This window comes from Salvelinus fontinalis, chromosome 34 (assembly GCF_029448725.1).
Source record: "Salvelinus fontinalis isolate EN_2023a chromosome 34, ASM2944872v1, whole genome shotgun sequence".
Classification (NCBI taxonomy): Eukaryota; Metazoa; Chordata; class Actinopteri; order Salmoniformes; family Salmonidae; genus Salvelinus; species Salvelinus fontinalis.
The window spans coordinates 37411629-37428916 of record NC_074698.1 but is presented as its reverse complement, the minus strand read 5'-3'; the positions used below and the strand labels follow the sequence as shown (position 1 = coordinate 37428916).

Sequence of the window (17288 nt, the reverse complement as noted above, 5' to 3'; positions counted from 1 at the left end):
TAAGGTAACGTAATACTAGAGGTCTGCCGTAAGGTAACGTAATACTAGAGGTCTGCCGTAAGGTAACGTAATACTAGAGGTCTGCCGTAAGGTAACGTAATACTAGAGGTCTGCCGTAAGGTAACGTAATACTAGAGGTCTGCCGTAAGGTAACGTAATACTAGAGGTCTGCCGTAAGGTAACGTAATACTAGAGGTCTGCCGTAAGGTAACGTAATACTAGAGGTCTGCCGTAAGGTAACGTAATACTAGAGGTCTGCCGTAAGGTAACGTAATACTAGAGGTCTGCCGTAAGGTAACGTAATACTAGAGGTCTGCCGTAAGGTAACGTAATACTAGAGGTCTGCCGTAAGGTAACGTAATACTAGAGGTCTGCCGTAAGGTAACGTAATACTAGAGGTCTGCCGTAAGGTAACGTAATACTAGAGGTCTGCCGTAAGGTAACGTAATACTAGAGGTCTGCCGTAAGGTAACGTAATACTAGAGGTCCGCCGTAAGGTAACGTAATACTAGAGGTCTGCCGTAAGGTAACGTAATACTAGAGGTCTGCTGTAAGGTGGCCTAGTTGTAATGTGATTGTGATGGTGTCTTCCTCATCTCTGCTACAGCCTCACACAGCACTCCCACTCTGCTCTCACCACCGTGACACAGCGCTTTACCCAATTATCTGCCACACTGCACCATCACCTAACACCTGTGGTGCTAGCCAGGGAGGTAACCGTGTGGTGTGGTCGACCCCACCGTGTGGTTGTGTTGCTTTCCGTTTGAGCCAGTCTGACCTGAAGATGCATGTGTGCAGTCTGTTAACGTGTCTAGTTGGTGATGGGTTGTGGGTAGATTACCCTCCTATACCAACACGGTGCAGTCTATCATCAAGTAACTAATGCATGGATTTTTTAGATATAAAAAGTGTCGAAATTGCTTGGCAAGTCGTTCATCTTTCGAGAGTTGAGCATACAAGTGGATGTTGAAGCCAACATGGCCCTTTCGCTTAAGAATGGTGTTTTTATCATGTTAAGTGGATATGCAAACTGTAAATCTGTACTAAAGACTCATTTGCAGAGTGAGTGAGGGAGAAACGTCACCTTGCAGATCTTTCTGTTTTGGTTACATTTCGCCCCAAAGCTGTTGGTGAAACTGAAAGCCTCATAGAAGTCAGCTTGGGTTGACTGGCTGGTTATTCTCCTCTTCACGAAGTAGATGTTGATATTTGTTTCAAATTGCATTTTCTAGTTTTTAGTTTTCTTTGACATTGAACTGTTTCCACCGCCAGAGATGTGCACGGTTTGATTTCTATGAGGATTTCAGTTTGGAGGTTTGATTGGTTGTGGAGTGATTCTCACATCGTAAGTTTACACCCACACGATACAGTTAGCCTATATAAGGTCCTATGTAAGGCCCTAAGTTCACTCTCAAACGTGGCTCATACTGCAGCCCTAGTGTTATCACAACCTAAATTCACCATTCATCTACACACTTTATTAGACTATCTTATCTACAATCCTGCTTCTCTTGTGGTTTAAACTTTATTTTTTACTAAAAATACATTTTAATTTGTATGACAACAAATGTTTTTCTTCCATTGGTTACAAAGTGATTTTGCACTGTATGGATCCCATTTCATTGTGTTTCCGTTGTGGTGTTTTCTTGTTTTCATCCTATAGGTGTTCATACACATGTTTCTGGCTGCCCCTCTTTTTGTTCCTGTTGCATGTGTTTACTTCTTGTTAGTTGCATGCACCGTCTGTCTCCACGCTGTCTGTCTGTCTCCACGCTGTCTGTCTGTCTCCACGCTGTCTGTCTGTCTCCACGCTGTCTGTCTGTCTCCACGCTGTCTGTCTGTCTCCACGCTGTCTGTCTGTCTCCACGCTGTCTGTCTGTCTCCACGCTGTCTGTCTGTCTCGACCAGGCCTGGGCAATTCCAGTCCTATGGGGCCTGACTGGTGTCACACTTTCCCCCATCCCTAGCAAACACAGCTGATTTAAACTAACAGCATTCAAAACTGAAGATCATGTTTATGTGATTATTGGAGTCAGGTGTGTTAGCTGGGACTGAGGTCAAAGTGTGCCACCAATCAGACCCCGGGGACTGGAGTTGCCCAGGCCTGGTCTAGACGCTGTCTGTCTCATCTTCCAATAGGCCTGCCTTGGTCTTCAGCTCGCTACCGCCCCCCTATGGATGGCTATGCATAGGCTCCACTCAAATCAGCAGTCTGTTTTGAGCATTGGGAAGTATGGGAACTAGGCTAGTGCTTGGTGTGTGTGTGTGTGTGTGTGTGTGTGTGTGGTTGTGTGTGGTTTATGATGTGCAGGGTTTGGATGGCTCGTGGTGGCTCACCATTGCAGGGTTGACATTTCATTATGCTTGTACAATAGAGGGTGTGTTGTGTGATAGTGTATGTTACTGTATGTATTGTTATGGTTTGGGAGGGTTACAATGGTTCCTACTAAGTTTACAATGGCTTCTGGGGTCCCAGGCATGCCTGTTATAACACTATTGTGTTACATGCTAACTCCTTTGTCAATGCCTGTTTAACCTTGGGAGAATTAACGCACCAGAAATGGCATGCCACTAATACAGAAGTTATTGAAGGCGGTCACACCCACATTGTCTAGCTGAGATACTATAGTATTTAACACCTAATTGGTTTGAATCTTCGCTGTTTTTGATTTACCCCATATATAAAATAAATACATAATGTAATGACTCAAAGTAGCCTATTTCAACAAATTCGGAGAGCAAACTGAATATAAAGTATTTTCTAACCCTGTATCTCCATCAGTCTTAAGATTGAAGCCTGTCTTTTATTTGGCTGGCATGTTGCCAACTCAGCCATCGCATTGGACAAGATGTTTTAGCTGCAAGGTGTGGTGTGTGTGACCAAGAGGCTGCAAGGTGTGGGGTGCGTTCTGCTGTGGTGTCATGTCCCGGTGTGTGTGGGGTTGGCGTTGAACTGCCCTACTGTGTGCACGTGTGTGTGTGTGTGTACAAGGTTACATGATGTGGGCGCATATCTGTTGGCTGACGAGGAGTGCAGTCTGATCCAGCAGGTTCACGCCATCAATAATGTAGAGGAGTCTATCTTCATGGAGTCTTCTGTCCAGTCCTATGAGCCCCAGGCCAGGTAAAACACAGCATGGAGTCTTCTGTCTAGTCCTATGAGCCCCAGGCCAGGTAAAACACAGCATGGAGTCTTCTGTCTAGTCCTATGGGCCCCAGGCCAGGCAAAACACAGCATGGAGTCTTCTGTCCAGTCCTATGGGACCCAGGCCAGGTAAAACACAGCATGGAGTCTTCTGTCCAGTCCTATGAGCCCCAGGCCAGGTAAAACACAGCATGGAGTCTTCTGTCCAGTCCTATGAGCCCCAGGCCAGGTAAAACACAGCATGGAGTCTTCTGTCCAGTCCTATGAGCCCCAGGCCAGGTAAAACACAGCATGGAGTCTTCTGTCTAGTCCTATGAGCCCCAGGCCAGGTAAAACACAGCATGGAGTCTTCTGTCTAGTCCTATGGGCCCCAGGCCAGGTAAAACACAGCATGGAGTCTTCTGTCTAGTCCTATGAGCCCCAGGCCAGGTAAAACACAGCATGGAGTCTTCTGTCTAGTCCTATGGGCCCCAGGCCAGGTAAAACACAGCATGGAGTCTTCTGTCTAGTCCTATGAGCCCCAGGCCAGGTAAAACACAGCATGGAGTCTTCTGTCTAGTCCTATGGGCCCCAGGCCAGGTAAAACACAGCATGGAGTCTTCTGTCCAGTCCTATGGGACCCAGGCCAGGTAAAACACAGCATGGAGTCTTCTGTCCAGTCCTATGGGACCCAGGCCAGGTAAAACACAGCATGGAGTCTTCTGTCCAGTCCTATGAGCCCCAGGACAGGTAAAACACAGCACGGAGTCTTCTGTCCAGTCCTATGAGCCCCAGGCCAGGTAAAACACAGCATGGAGTCTTCTGTCCAGTCCTATGGGCCCCAGGCCAGGTAAAACACAGCATGGAGTCTTCTGTCCAGTCCTATGGGCCCCAGGCCAGGTAAAACACAGCATGGAGTCTTCTGTCTAGTCCTATGAGACCCAGGCCAGGTAAAACACAGCATGGAGGCTTCTGTCTAGTCCTATGAGCCCCAGGCCAGGTAAAACACAGCATGGAGTCTTCTGTCTAGTCCTATGGGCCCCAGGTCAGGTAAAACACAGCATGGAGTCTTCTGTCTAGTCCTATGAGCCCCAGGCCAGGTAAAACACAGCATGGAGGCTTTTGTCTAGTCCTATGAGCCCCAGGCCAGGTAAAACACAGCATGGAGGCTTCTGTCTAGTCCTATGAGCCCCAGGCCAGGTAAAACAGCATGGAGGCTTCTGTCTAGTCCTATGAGCCCCAGGCCAGGTAAAACACAGCATGGAGGCTTCTGTCCAGTCCTATGGGCCCCAGGCCAGGTAAAACACAGCATGGAGTCTTCTGTCCATTCCTATGAGCCCCAGGCCAGGTAACACACAGCATGGAGGCTTCTGTCCAGTCCTATGGGCCCCAGGCCAGGTAAAACACAGCATGGAGGCTTCTGTCCAGTCCTATGAGCCTCAGGCCAGGTAAAACATAGCATGGAGTCTTCTGTCCAGTCCTATGAGCCCCAGGCCAGGTAAAACACAGCATGGAGTCTTCTGTCCAGTCCTATGAGCTCCAGGCCAGGTAAATACAGCATGGAGTCTTCTGTCTAGTCCTATGAGCTCCAGGCCAGGTAAAACACAGCATGGAGTCTTCTGTCTAGTCCTATGAGCTCCAGGCCAGGTAAAACACAGCATGGAGTCTTCTGTCTAGTCCTATGGGCCCCAGGCCAGGTAAAACACAGCATGGAGTCTTCTGTCCAGTCCTATGGGACCCAGGCCAGGTAAAACACAGCATGGAGTCTTCTGTCCAGTCCTATGAGCTCCAGGCCAGGTAAAACACAGCATGGAGTCTTCTGTCTAGTTCTTTGGGCCCCAGGTCAGGTAAAACACAGCATGGAGTCTTCTGTCTAGTCCTTTGGGCCCCAGGTCAGGTAAAACACAGCATGGAGTCTTCTGTCTAGTCCTATGAGCCCCAGGCCAGGTAAAACACAGCATGGAGTCTTCTGTCCAGTCCTATGGGACCCAGGCCAGGTAAAACACAGCATGGAGTCTTCTGTCTAGTCCTATGAGACCCAGGCCAGGTAAAACACAGCATGGAGGCTTCTGTCTAGTCCTATGAGCCCCAGGCCAGGTAAAACACAGCATGGAGTCTTCTGTCTAGTCCTATGGGCCCCAGGTCAGGTAAAACACAGCATGGAGTCTTCTGTCTAGTCCTATGAGCCCCAGGCCAGGTAAAACACAGCATGAAGGCTTTTGTCTAGTCCTATGAGCCCCAGGCCAGGTAAAACACAGCATGGAGGCTTCTGTCTAGTCCTATGAGCCCCAGGCCAGGTAAAACAGCATGGAGGCTTCTGTCTAGTCCTATGAGCCCCAGGCCAGGTAAAACACAGCATGGAGGCTTCTGTCCAGTCCTATGGGCCCCAGGCCAGGTAAAACACAGCATGGAGTCTTCTGTCCATTCCTATGAGCCCCAGGCCAGGTAACACACAGCATGGAGGCTTCTGTCCAGTCCTATGGGCCCCAGGCCAGGTAAAACACAGCATGGAGGCTTCTGTCCAGTCCTATGAGCCCCAGGCCAGGTAAAACATAGCATGGAGTCTTCTGTCCAGTCCTATGAGCCCCAGGCCAGGTAAAACACAGCATGGAGTCTTCTGTCCAGTCCTATGAGCTCCAGGCCAGGTAAATACAGCATGGAGTCTTCTGTCTAGTCCTATGAGCTCCAGGCCAGGTAAAACACAGCATGGAGTCTTCTGTCTAGTCCTATGAGCTCCAGGCCAGGTAAAACACAGCATGGAGTCTTCTGTCTAGTCCTATGGGCCCCAGGCCAGGTAAAACACAGCATGGAGTCTTCTGTCCAGTCCTATGGGACCCAGGCCAGGTAAAACACAGCATGGAGTCTTCTGTCTAGTCCTATGAGCCCCAGGCCAGGTAAAACACAGCATGGAGTCTTCTGTCTAGTCCTATGGGCCCCAGGCCAGGTAAAACACAGCATGGAGTCTTCTGTCCAGTCCTATGGGACCCAGGCCAGGTAAAACACAGCATGGAGTCTTCTGTCCAGTCCTATGTGCTCCAGGCCAGGTAAAACACAGCATGGAGTCTTCTGTCCAGTCCTATGGGACCCAGGCCAGGTAAAACACAGCATGGAGTCTTCTGTCTAGTCCTATGAGCTCCAGGCCAGGTAAAACACAGCATGGAGTCTTCTGTCTAGTCCTATGGGCCCCAGGCCAGGTAAAACACAGCATGGAGTCTTCTGTCCAGTCCTATGGGACCCAGGCCAGGTAAAACACAGCATGGAGTCTTCTGTCTAGTCCTATGGGCCCCAGGCCAGGTAAAACACAGCATCTGACAAACTGGGGGCTAAGGGACAGCTGTTTGTCACTGGCTGGGTAGATGCAGGTATGGTGGACGTTGTGGCAACGGCAAGCACTGTTGGGGGAGGAGATTGCTGTAGCCTCCGTTATTATATGAAGAGATTATAATGAAGGCTAGGCAGAGGCAGACATCGGGCTACACATCCACGTACTTTGGCCTCAACCTTTAATAAACAACAGCCTTTGATCTGTTTTCCAGTGTACCTGATGGAACTCACTAACTACCTTTTTAATGGGCATCTATCATTACTTTTGAAAGTACCGGTCGATGTCTTAGTCCTACAAATAGCTAGTTGGTCTGGTTTGTGTATGGCTGCTTGCTGAAGAAGCTTTGTTGGGCAGTATGCTGGTGGGAGGAAGGTATTGCTCTTCCTCTGAGGTACATGTCATGGATAAGCAGGATGGTAGTTGTCTATCTAAAGGACTCTTCCTGCTAAACCTGCTTGAATGGGTTAGGGTTTCTGCTGCTGTGGGAGTCTGTCAGATATCACTGTGAAGATTAATGGGTTGTTGAGCTGTGTATGTGTGTATGTGTGAGAGAGATAATGTGTGTGAGAGAGAGAGAGATAATGTGTGTGTGTGAGAGAGAGAGAGTGTGTGAGAGAGAGAGAAAATGTGTGTGTGCGAGAGAGAGATTGTGTGTGTGAGAGAGAGATAATGTGTGTGTGAGAGAATGTGTGAGAGAGAGAATTGTGTGTGTGTGAGAGAGAGAGAATTGTGTGTGAGAGAGAGAGAGAATTGTGTGTGTGTGAGAGAGAGAATTGTGTGTGTGTGTGTGTGTGTGTGTGTGTGAGAGAGAGAATGTGTGTGTGTGTGTGTGTGTGTGTGAGAGAATGTGTGTGTGTGTGTGTGTGTGTGTGTGTGTGTGTGAGAGAGAGAGAGAATGTGAGTGTGAACACGAGATTGTGTGTTTGGCAATTTATAAGTTAGAGCTTTCTGCTAACCTCTGCACTTCAGAAATTCCTCTCACTTCTAGAGCCTCTCCTTCTCCCCTCTCCTCCTGCTCTCCTTCTCCCCTCTTCTCCTGCTCTCCTCCTGTTCTCCTTCTCCCCTCCTACTCTCCTTCTCCCCTCCTCCTTCTCTCCTTCTCCTCCTGCTCTCCTTCTCTCCTTCTCCCCTCTCCTGCTCTCCTTCTCCCCCTCCCCTCTCCTTTCCCTCCCCTCTCAGCCTCCTGTCTTCCCTCCATGTTGTTGTTTCATACTGTTAGTACTGTATGTTATAGCCAGGCTTGTGCTCAGTGGACCTAGAAACTGAGGCACTATATTCAATCAGTACAGTCAAAATCCTTGTTCATTTCCACCTCGTGTACCTATTGAATGTGAACCGGACGTAGGGCTTTTCTCTTGTTTCTGTTTCCCTAGCAGAACCTCCTCCCCATCCCTCATGCTTTCTGTCCATAGCCCCACCTTTACTTTCCTCGCCTTTTGGCTTTCACCCAATATATAGTAGTTATTGTCAGCTTGACCAAACATATCTAATGTTCCAGTAACAGCCACTCACTTGCGAGCAGTACCGCATACACTAACATCACGGACCTGGTTAAACTAGCCTGAACACTGAACTCCCCATTCTAGGGACGTGAAACAATGGTGAGCGCAGCATTCAGTCTGGTTTAACCAGGCTATCACAGACTAGCTCATTTTCAGAAGACAGCCTGGTTAAACATGATATACTGTCTTTTGAAAATGAGTTAGTCTGTGATAGTCTGTGATAGCCTGGTTAAACATGATGTACTATCACAGACTAACTCATTTTCAAAAGACAGTATATCATGTAAAGAGGTATTGGTACTACAACATTGGTACTATCGAACAGTTTGACTGTACCTCTGTTTTTGTAGAGATTTGTTAAGGAAGCTCAGAGAACATGACTTTGGTTTGTCATTTGTCAACATGTCCTCATGTGATTTGGAAACGAGGCTGTATTGTTTTATTCATTTCTTTATCCCCCCACTCTCTCTCTCTTTCTCCCCTCTCCCCTCTTCTCAGGCACATGGCTCAGGCAGACCTGAAGAGCTCTACGTTTTGGCTAAGGGCAAGCGTGGGGGCAACTGTGTTTGCAGTCCTGGGCTTCGCTATGTACAGAGCTATCCTCAAACAACGATGATCAAGATAGACACAGGATGCATGAGATGACCCTTGACCCGCCCCCCACCGCCTAGTCTCTCCCCTTTGACCCCTCACCCCCTCCCTGAAAGAAAACATGACCTCCAACATCCCACAATCCTCTTCCCCCCCTTCCCCCTAAAAGAGACAACTACTGAATGAAACAGAACTTCCAGCCCATCTGAACCAGCCCTGATCCCACATCCACCCTACCGGAGAGGGAACAAACCAGAGAAACCACATCCACCCTACCGGAGAGGGAACAAACCAGAGAAACCACATCCACCCTACCGGAGAGAGAACAAACCAGAGAAACCACATCCACCCTACCGGAGAGGGAACAAACCAGAGAAACCACATCCACCCTACCGGAGAGGGAACAAACCAGAGAAACCACATCCACCCTACCGGAGAGGGAACAAACCAGAGAAACCACATCCACCCTACCGGAGAGGGAACAAACCAGAGATTGATTTTATATATTTGAAACAGAAAAAAGCGAGTCATCTTTTGCAAACTGTGTTTTGTTTTTCTTGGGGGTTTTCTTTGGGGGGGAAATGTCACCACAAACTCACATTGTGTATATTGAACACCATCTAATCAATCTACTGCAGGCATTCTGGTATCGTCTGATCTGGTCTAGTCGTGGGTTTTTTCTTCTCCAGGTCAGAGGGTAGTAGTTGCTGGTTGTTTTGAAATCTGTGTAGAACCCGGCCTTTTTTCTCAGGTCAGTATTATAGCTAGCTGGTTTGACCCCCAGAGCCCGAGAAAGCAAAGAAGGCAGCCGCATACAACTCACTACAAAAGGGACTGAAAATATTTGTTTATAGATGTGTGTGTATATATAAACATATATATATTTGCTCGGGTACTTAGAGAAATACCCAACCAGATTACGGCGTGAACAAAGCTTGCCAGTGAATAAAGTGAGCCTACAGGAATAACTGCAAAGTCAAAGCCATTTTTAACGTTGAAAAGGTCATGGGTTTCGCGCACGCGTTTCAATTGCTATTAATTTATTAACCTGTATTCTTTGGTTTATCTGTTTGGAATGGTTTGTTCAGCATTGCACGAAACAGACACACTTCAAGAGGATAATGCATTTATTTTCCATGTGTTTTTGTATATCTAGTATTATCAAAGCCGTTAATAATGACATCCATCATTCACTTACTCTGAAAGACAAGACGACAACATTATCATGTCTGTATCTGCTTTTTCCTCCACTTGTTTTTTTTCTTTTTTCCTTTCATATTATGATTCTATTTTTATGTTCAACTATTATGCCTACAGATTACACTGTTATTAACAGCCATGCAGTGTACCTCTGACTCCCTCCTTGAACCATGGACGGAACTGTTTATTCTCATCATTGACTTTTCCAAAATTTACAATAAAGAACTGTGTGATCTGATACAGGTGTCTGCAATATGATTAGGTCCATTCATATAACATACACATCATCCCCCCAAACTGTTCCCTGTCTTTTAGCAGTGTGTCAGAGCAGTGTGTAATATTAATATGATTAGATCCATTCATATAACATACACATCATCCCCCCAAACTGTTCCCTGTCTTTTAGCAGTGTGTCAGAGCAGTGTGTAATATTAATATGATTAGATCCATTCATATAACATACACATCATCCCCCCAAACTGTTCCCTGTCTTTTAGCAGTGTGTCAGAACAGTGTGTAATATTAATATGATTAGATCCATTCATATAACATACACATCATCCCCCCAAACTGTTCCCTGTCTTTTAGCAGTGTGTCAGAACAGTGTGTACTGTTGAAGTCATCTGATTTCTTCAAATCCACCATACTTACATTTTCATTGTACAACATGTCACTTAAAGTGTAGCCTGCTTTTACTAACATTGAATCCTTTGAAGAATAATGTACTCTTCATTGAGCTCAAAATTCTCAGTGGACAAACACCTAAAATGTGGGTACATATAATGGCTAGGCAGGCGCGTATAGTTCAACACACACAGTCAACGTCAACGTGACCTTAATATCCCATACGTTTCTATACCGAGTGACTGCAAACAAGGGACAAACAAGCCTTTTGTGGGTCAGAATGGAGAAGTGGGCAGGTGATGGAGACAGTGATATCCCAGTTCTCAGTGAAAGGGGGAAGTCACCCGTCGACTAGTGATACTGAACAAGAACTAATAACAGGATTTAGTATAAGTGTTAACTTCTGAAACGATGTCAACGGACAGGCAACAGCTGCTTTTCGAGGGCTTCTTGAAGAAAAGGAAAGATACAATGGTAAGACAAAGCTCTCAAATATGTAGAAAAACTTGTCACATTAACAGCTCAATTACTGGACTCAGTTTACTTGGTAGTTGTTGGGGAATTGTTAGATTACTTGTTAGATATTACTGCACTGTCGGAACTAGAAGCACAAGCATTTCGCTACACTCAAATTAACATCTGCTAACCATGTGTATGTGACCAATAACATTTGATTTGATTTGATTTGTTGAATTCTTACAAGTGTCCGCTTTTCCAATATTTTTGTAAACTGCTTTCTATTTATGCCAATATATTCCATACTACTGTGTTTTACTTTGTTATTGCCAGTCAGTCATGGTTTGTATCCAGAATCAGGTCTTCACTATCTGGAGGGACACTAAGTCTGGAGGGACACTGAGTCTTTGTCTTTTCTCTTTTAGAAAATGAAGTGGTCAACCTATTGGTTCAGGCTCCAAAACACAACATTATTCTTCTACACTAAGAAACATGGGAGTGCTGTGAGTATTGCTCAGCTGTGAGAAGTCCTTCAATGTTTTCAGGGGAAGTTGAATGTTATTTACACTGTTCAAAGTAGTAATAGTCTTATGATCTTCTCTGTCCCCCACAGTCACACCTAAGAGGCCTGTACTACATCTACACTGTAAGTCAAACTGCTTTTATTTCATTTGGTCGGAAAGCCTTCATGCTCCTTCTAGCCAGACAGACTGGAACAATTGCCCTGGACTTTATTATACTTTTCCTTGTGTTCAATGAGCATTACCCACTATTCCATATGCCCTAGTTACAGCTGCTTAATAGTATACTATTTACAAGTATGTATAGCACTTTGTCTGAAATAGAAGTGTTGTTGTTGGGCCAGGTCCAGTCTGTGCGTGAGATCCAGAGGGAGAAGCGGAAGCACTACGTGTTTGAAATCACCATGAAGAATGGGAAGAGGAAAGTACTGGTGAGTCACACAGACAGCTCTACTCCCACTTCAGGTGTACAGAACCGTGTGGTGTGGGCTGTGCAGGCTGCCCTGTTGTTTCAGGATGTGGTCTGTTACTAGTGTCACTACAGAACCGTGTGGGCGCCGATGCCTGTGTAGGTTTAACATGTGGTTTCAGGATGTGGTCTGTTACTGTCACTTCATACTGACTAATGGGAATTCCCCAAATGAAAGTAGCAGGTGAAGAAGCTGTCTATTGTTCAGAAATATCAATTACAACTGTATTAAATTCTTTTATCAGCTGTTTACATTTTAGTCATTTAGCAGACACTCTTATCTAGAGCAATTAGGGTTAGGTGCTTTGCACTTAGGTTTTGCACCTAGTCGGCTTGGGGAATAGAACCAGAGACCTTTTGGTTATTAACCAACGTTCTTAACCACTAGGCTAACTTCTACCCAGCTGTGTTCTACAGTACTTGGATTGCTTAAAGTAATTTAACACTTCCTCTATCAATTTAGGATGATCTTTTTAACTCAGACTGTAACAATGTCCTAAATTCATCCCTCCTACCCCCTGACCATGTGTCTGTAGGCTGCAGAGACAGGTGATCTGAGGAGGGAGTGGATTGGCCAGCTGTGGAGGGCCATGCATCTCTCAGGCCCAGGGGGCACAGACCCAGGCTGCATACGGTAACAGAAAGCTCAGGATTATTGAAACACTACGGCACTGTTTGTCATTACATTACACTGTAGTAAGTTATCAGGAGCTCATATCTAGAACGACTTCCAAAAAGTTTATTCAAATTAGGCTAAATAACCTATGAGCATCGTAAGTTAAACCTTAAAAAATAACTGTTTGTAACAATCACAGTGCTAGAATAGATGAAATCTGTGCAGGTGTATTTGAAGCCTGAAACTACTATATAGATATGGGAGAATTGGCTATGCAGACAGCACAGGAGGTTGGTACCACCTTCATTGTGGAGGACGGGCTCGTGGTAATGGCCGGAGTGGAATGGTATCAAACACATGGTTTCTATGTGTTTGACATTCCATGAGCGCCGTTCCAGCCATTATTATGAGCCGTCCTCCCCTCAGCAGCCTCCAGTGGCAGACAGAGCCTAAGCAACAGCTGTCTAAGATAATGCTTTATGTATTCCTGGTGAGCATTTGAGTGCCTTGGAAGGCATTATCTGCCAAAATTTTGGTTTAATATAGTGGGAAACATTAGTTTTATTCCTGTCCATTTGAGTGTTGCCTGTCCATCTGTTTTGTCTCCAGACAGCAGGATGTGAGGTCTGATGACCTGAAGGTCAGAGGTTACTTCAGCACCTATAACAGCTCAGAATGTGACAGCATGGCGGAACCACTGGGGGTTCATCGACCCCTCTCTGCACCCCTCAACCCCTCCACCCCTGACCAAGACCTGGACCAGGGGGACAGGAGTACCCACTGCCTCTCTAGCCCCCTCACCCCTGACCAAAATCTGGGGCACAGGGCTACCCTCTCTCTCTCCCTCACTGACGAGCTCAGTAGTGAGGAAGCCATATGCCAGAACACCATCTCACATTGTAAGTAGAGCATCAATGAGGTGCTAAATCCTCTGTAAACTCAGCAAAACTTAAGTGTGGAAATATGTTTGTTTTTTCATTCACATTTGCTGTGCCAAGCAGTTGGAGGGGAACAACGGGTTGGTTGTCTAGTGGAAAGAGGAAATTGGCACGTTGTGGCATTTAATGCTTTGGTGGTGAGGTGGGGAGCCAAGCTGTATCTTCAGCTCTGAAACATGGCAACATCTTTTCACTGTAATTTCAGATGGAGAGGAGGATGAGGACAGTGTCCATAGATTTAGAAGGAAATGTGAGGAGGAGAGAGATGAAGAAGAGGAGGAAGAGTGTAAGGAGGAAGAGGATCAGTATGACTTTCTACCAGCCCCCCGGAACTGTGAGTACTACCCTCATGGTCACATCAGTGTGTCATTATATGTCATAAATCAATAAATTATCAATCATAAATGTCCTAAATTCTTCCATTATGGAGACCACTGTATATGATACAAAATACCAGTAGATATCATATTACATGATAATGACTTATGTTAATGGTCTGTGTTTGATAAATGACCAAAAACCTACCTGCTATTTCCTCTGTAGCTGAGTATCACATCAACCAATCAGATGAAGACTTGACTGATGGAGAGGACCTCTATGACTTCCCACTGTCCAATAAGAGGGCAAGTGACCGCCAAGGTGAGATTATGAAAATGATTATTTTTCAATGTATTGGATTTGAAATTAATTCAATATTTTTCATTTGTTTACCCACAAATTAAAGTGTATTTGGGTTTATTTTCATGTTCTATCTCAGATTATAGCGAGATGACAGAGAGCATCTATGACGTCCCCAGTTCCCTAATGAGGAGAATGTCTGAACACACACTTGGTGAGTGTGACAGCAGTGTTCTAGTTCTAATTCCCTTTTCATACATTTCTGTTTGCTGCTAATTTTATAGACACACAAATGTAAGGGCCCTTTCAATCTATATCCTTGAATAGCACGATGTAAAGGTAAAGGTCATTTTTATTTATCCTTTATTTAACTAGGCAAGTCAGTTAAGAACAAATTCTTATTTACATTGACGGCCTACCCCGGCCAAACCCGGACGACGCTTGGCCAATTGTGCACCGCCCTATGGGACTCCCAATCACGGCCAGATGTGATGCAGCCTGGATTCAAACCAGGGACTTCAGTGACGCCTCTTGCACTGAGATGCAGTGCCTTAGTTGAGCCAACATATGCAGAGTTTACCGTGAATGCAGTCTCCGCTAAGAAAGAAACATTGCCTTTAAATGTAAATCACGCTGTAAGGCTGATTGAATAGAGCCCTAACATATCCTGAGAATGGTATACTTTTATTTAAAGGAATGTGTAGAACCAGAAGCAAAGTAGACACTATTTCCCCCCTATCTACCCCATGCAAATCCTAACCAGACTCATCATCAGTATTAACAAAAACACACGCATCATTATCTCTCACTTTCATAGCAGAGCCTTACCCTGGAGGTGAGATACTGGTGGAGGACAGGGGCCTCCTGGATGACATGATGGCCAGTCTGGATGGAGGGACGGTGGGCTGGATAACAGGTGCTTCAACTGGCTCTGTGGAGCCCTATGGGCTGGCTCATCATGGCTCTTAGGACTGGTATATAGTATAGACTCTGGATAATATAGACTGAATGAGTTTTCCTCATTCAAATTGTTCTATAAAGCTTGACGCATTCTGTTCGAGATTTAAATATGTTTACATTTTATGAAAAAAATCTCATTTGTTATGATATTCTATTCTATTGACTTCTCTTTTAATACAATCTACTGTCAAGGAAATACCATATTAAATAACCAACTTTATACTGTCAAAGTGTTCCACTTAGTATATAATGTGAGGAGAGAGGTACTATAGTATTCAGGCAGACCCTATCCTTCTTTTTTAGGAAGTAGATCAGCTTTAATACATTGTGGCTTCTAAGAATGTAATTGTCTGCATCATTTCCAATCCCCCATGTATTTTTTTTGTAAATATATACAGTATATATTATTTTAAATATATATATATTTTAAATATATTTTGCTTCTTTATTATTTTCCCCTAACACAACAATACTTAGGCTTCCACTTCCAGGTTATACATACTACATACATTTAATGGAAAATATATTTTACATTAGTTATCTTCTGTTTGTTTTTAGTCCCAGCCTTTAGCTACCCTCAACCCCTCCCATCTATCTCTGAAGACCATCCAATTTAGATTTTTTTATTTCACCTTTATTTAACCAGGTAGGCTAGTTGAGAACAAGTTCTCATTTGCAACTGTGACCTGGCCAAGATAATGCAAAGCAGTTCGACACATACAACAACACAGAGTTACGCATGGAATAAACAAACATACCATCAATAATGTAGTAATACAATACATTTCTGGCTGCCATATATTTTTCAACTGTGCTGTGATGTTTCACAAAAGTTCTGAACCTTTCTATTCTCATAGTTTCTACAGATTGTAAATGAAAGAAAAACACCTTTGTATATTGCTGCAATCAGTTGGTTGTAATTTTGGATAGAGCGGACAATTCCATATATTTTTGTTAACTGCATGTATGAAATAACTCCACCAGTCCTATTTCTGATATAATTTACAAAGATTATACTGTCTTTTTTTTAAAATCAATTAGTATATTTGATTTCAACCATAATATTTTTTCTAATATTTGTTCTGTCTTTTCTGGTGGATTAAACTGAAATTGCAACCAGCTTTCTACTGCTTGTTTTAAAAATAGCGATATTTTGGAGATGATTTCATTTTCAAATAACCGAAAGTGAGAGGTTGTAATCTGAATGAAGGTAAAAAGGCCATTCTTGAACACGGGGTGATTCACTCTTACTAATCTACTAGAGCAGGTATTCTCAGACTGGGGTACTATGCGCAATGCCGTTGGGGGTACGCCAAATAAAAATGTGATTCACATAATTTTGTAAAACATTTTGTTTGTTATAATTACAATAAAAAAATGTCAAAAATTATTCACATTTCCAAACAGTCCATTTAGTAAGGCCCGCGTCCATGGAGACACATACCACCAGTTACTACCAGCAGTACTACACCTGCACCTGTCGACGACACAAGTTGTTCAGCTTCCACGAGCACATCCAATGCTAGCATCAGTAATTCTACATTTGTTGTTAGCCCAGCTAGCATGGACACTGACAATTGAGAATCTGATGCAGCCGAAGAGCTACTGCCCCCTTACTCGGGAAAGCACTGAACAACAGACAGGGACGTTGGGGAGCTACTGCCCCCTTACCCGGGAAAGCACTGAACAACAGACAGGGACGTTGGGGAGCTACTGCCCCCTTACCTGGTAAAGCACCGAACAACAGACAGGGACGTTGGGGAGCTACTGCCCCCTTACCCGGGAAAGCACTGAACAACAGACAGGGACGTTGGGGAGCTACTGCCCCCTTACCTGGTAAAGCACCGAACAACAGACAGGGATGTTGGGGAGCTACTGCCCCCTTACCCGGGAAAGCACTGAACAACAGACAGGGACGTTGGGGAGCTACTGCCCCCTTACCTGGTAAAGCACCGAACAACAGACAGGGACGTTGGGGAGCTACTGCCCCCTTACCTGGTAAAGCACTGAACAACAGACAGGGATGTTGGGGAGCTACTGCCCCCTTACCCGGGAAAGCACTGAACAACAGACAGGGATGTTGGGGAGCTACTGCCCCCTTACCCGGGAAAGCACTGAACAACAGACAGGGACGTTGGGGAGCTACTGCCCCCTTACCTGGTAAAGCACCGAACAACAGACAGGGACGTTGGGGAGCTACTGCCCCCTTACCTGGTAAAGCACCGAACAACAGACAGGGACGTTGGGGAGCTACTGCCCCCTTACTCTGGAAAGCACCGAACAACAGACAGGGACGTTGGATCATTGAAGAGGCGCAAATATGATGAACTACATTGATTTGGGG

The 17288-nt window shown here is 45.1% G+C and overlaps 2 protein-coding genes across 5 annotated transcripts in view; both read left to right on the top strand.

Annotated features, from left to right (window-relative positions):
* LOC129833815 (mitochondrial Rho GTPase 1-A) overlaps positions 1–9980 on the top strand; it is a 31528-nt gene extending 21548 nt beyond the window's left edge. For 2 of the 3 annotated variants that reach the window (XM_055898630.1, XM_055898631.1), the window contains one exon: positions 8450–9980. In XM_055898630.1, coding sequence (XP_055754605.1) covers positions 8450–8567 — 118 coding nt within the window. In that variant the 3' untranslated portion in view covers positions 8568–9980. Of the gene's footprint in view, positions 1–2992; positions 3125–8449 lie in introns of all 3 variants that reach the window. The other variant, XM_055898632.1, reaches the window with a different exon arrangement.
* A 95-nt stretch (positions 9981–10075) lies between these two features.
* LOC129833817 (uncharacterized) lies at positions 10076–15290 on the top strand. Of its 2 annotated transcripts, none has more exons than XM_055898634.1 (10): positions 10076–10840; positions 11248–11325; positions 11436–11468; positions 11688–11774; positions 12349–12446; positions 13038–13327; positions 13572–13700; positions 13910–14005; positions 14124–14198; positions 14805–15290. In XM_055898634.1, exons 1-10 carry the CDS (start codon positions 10778–10780, stop codon positions 14951–14953), a joined length of 1098 nt encoding a protein of 365 aa, XP_055754609.1. In that variant the 5' UTR covers positions 10076–10777; the 3' UTR covers positions 14954–15290. The 2 variants fall into 2 exon arrangements, with proteins under 2 accessions (XP_055754609.1, XP_055754608.1); XM_055898633.1 differs by having other exon boundaries at positions 14802–15289.
* Positions 15291–17288: the final 1998 nt, after the last annotated feature.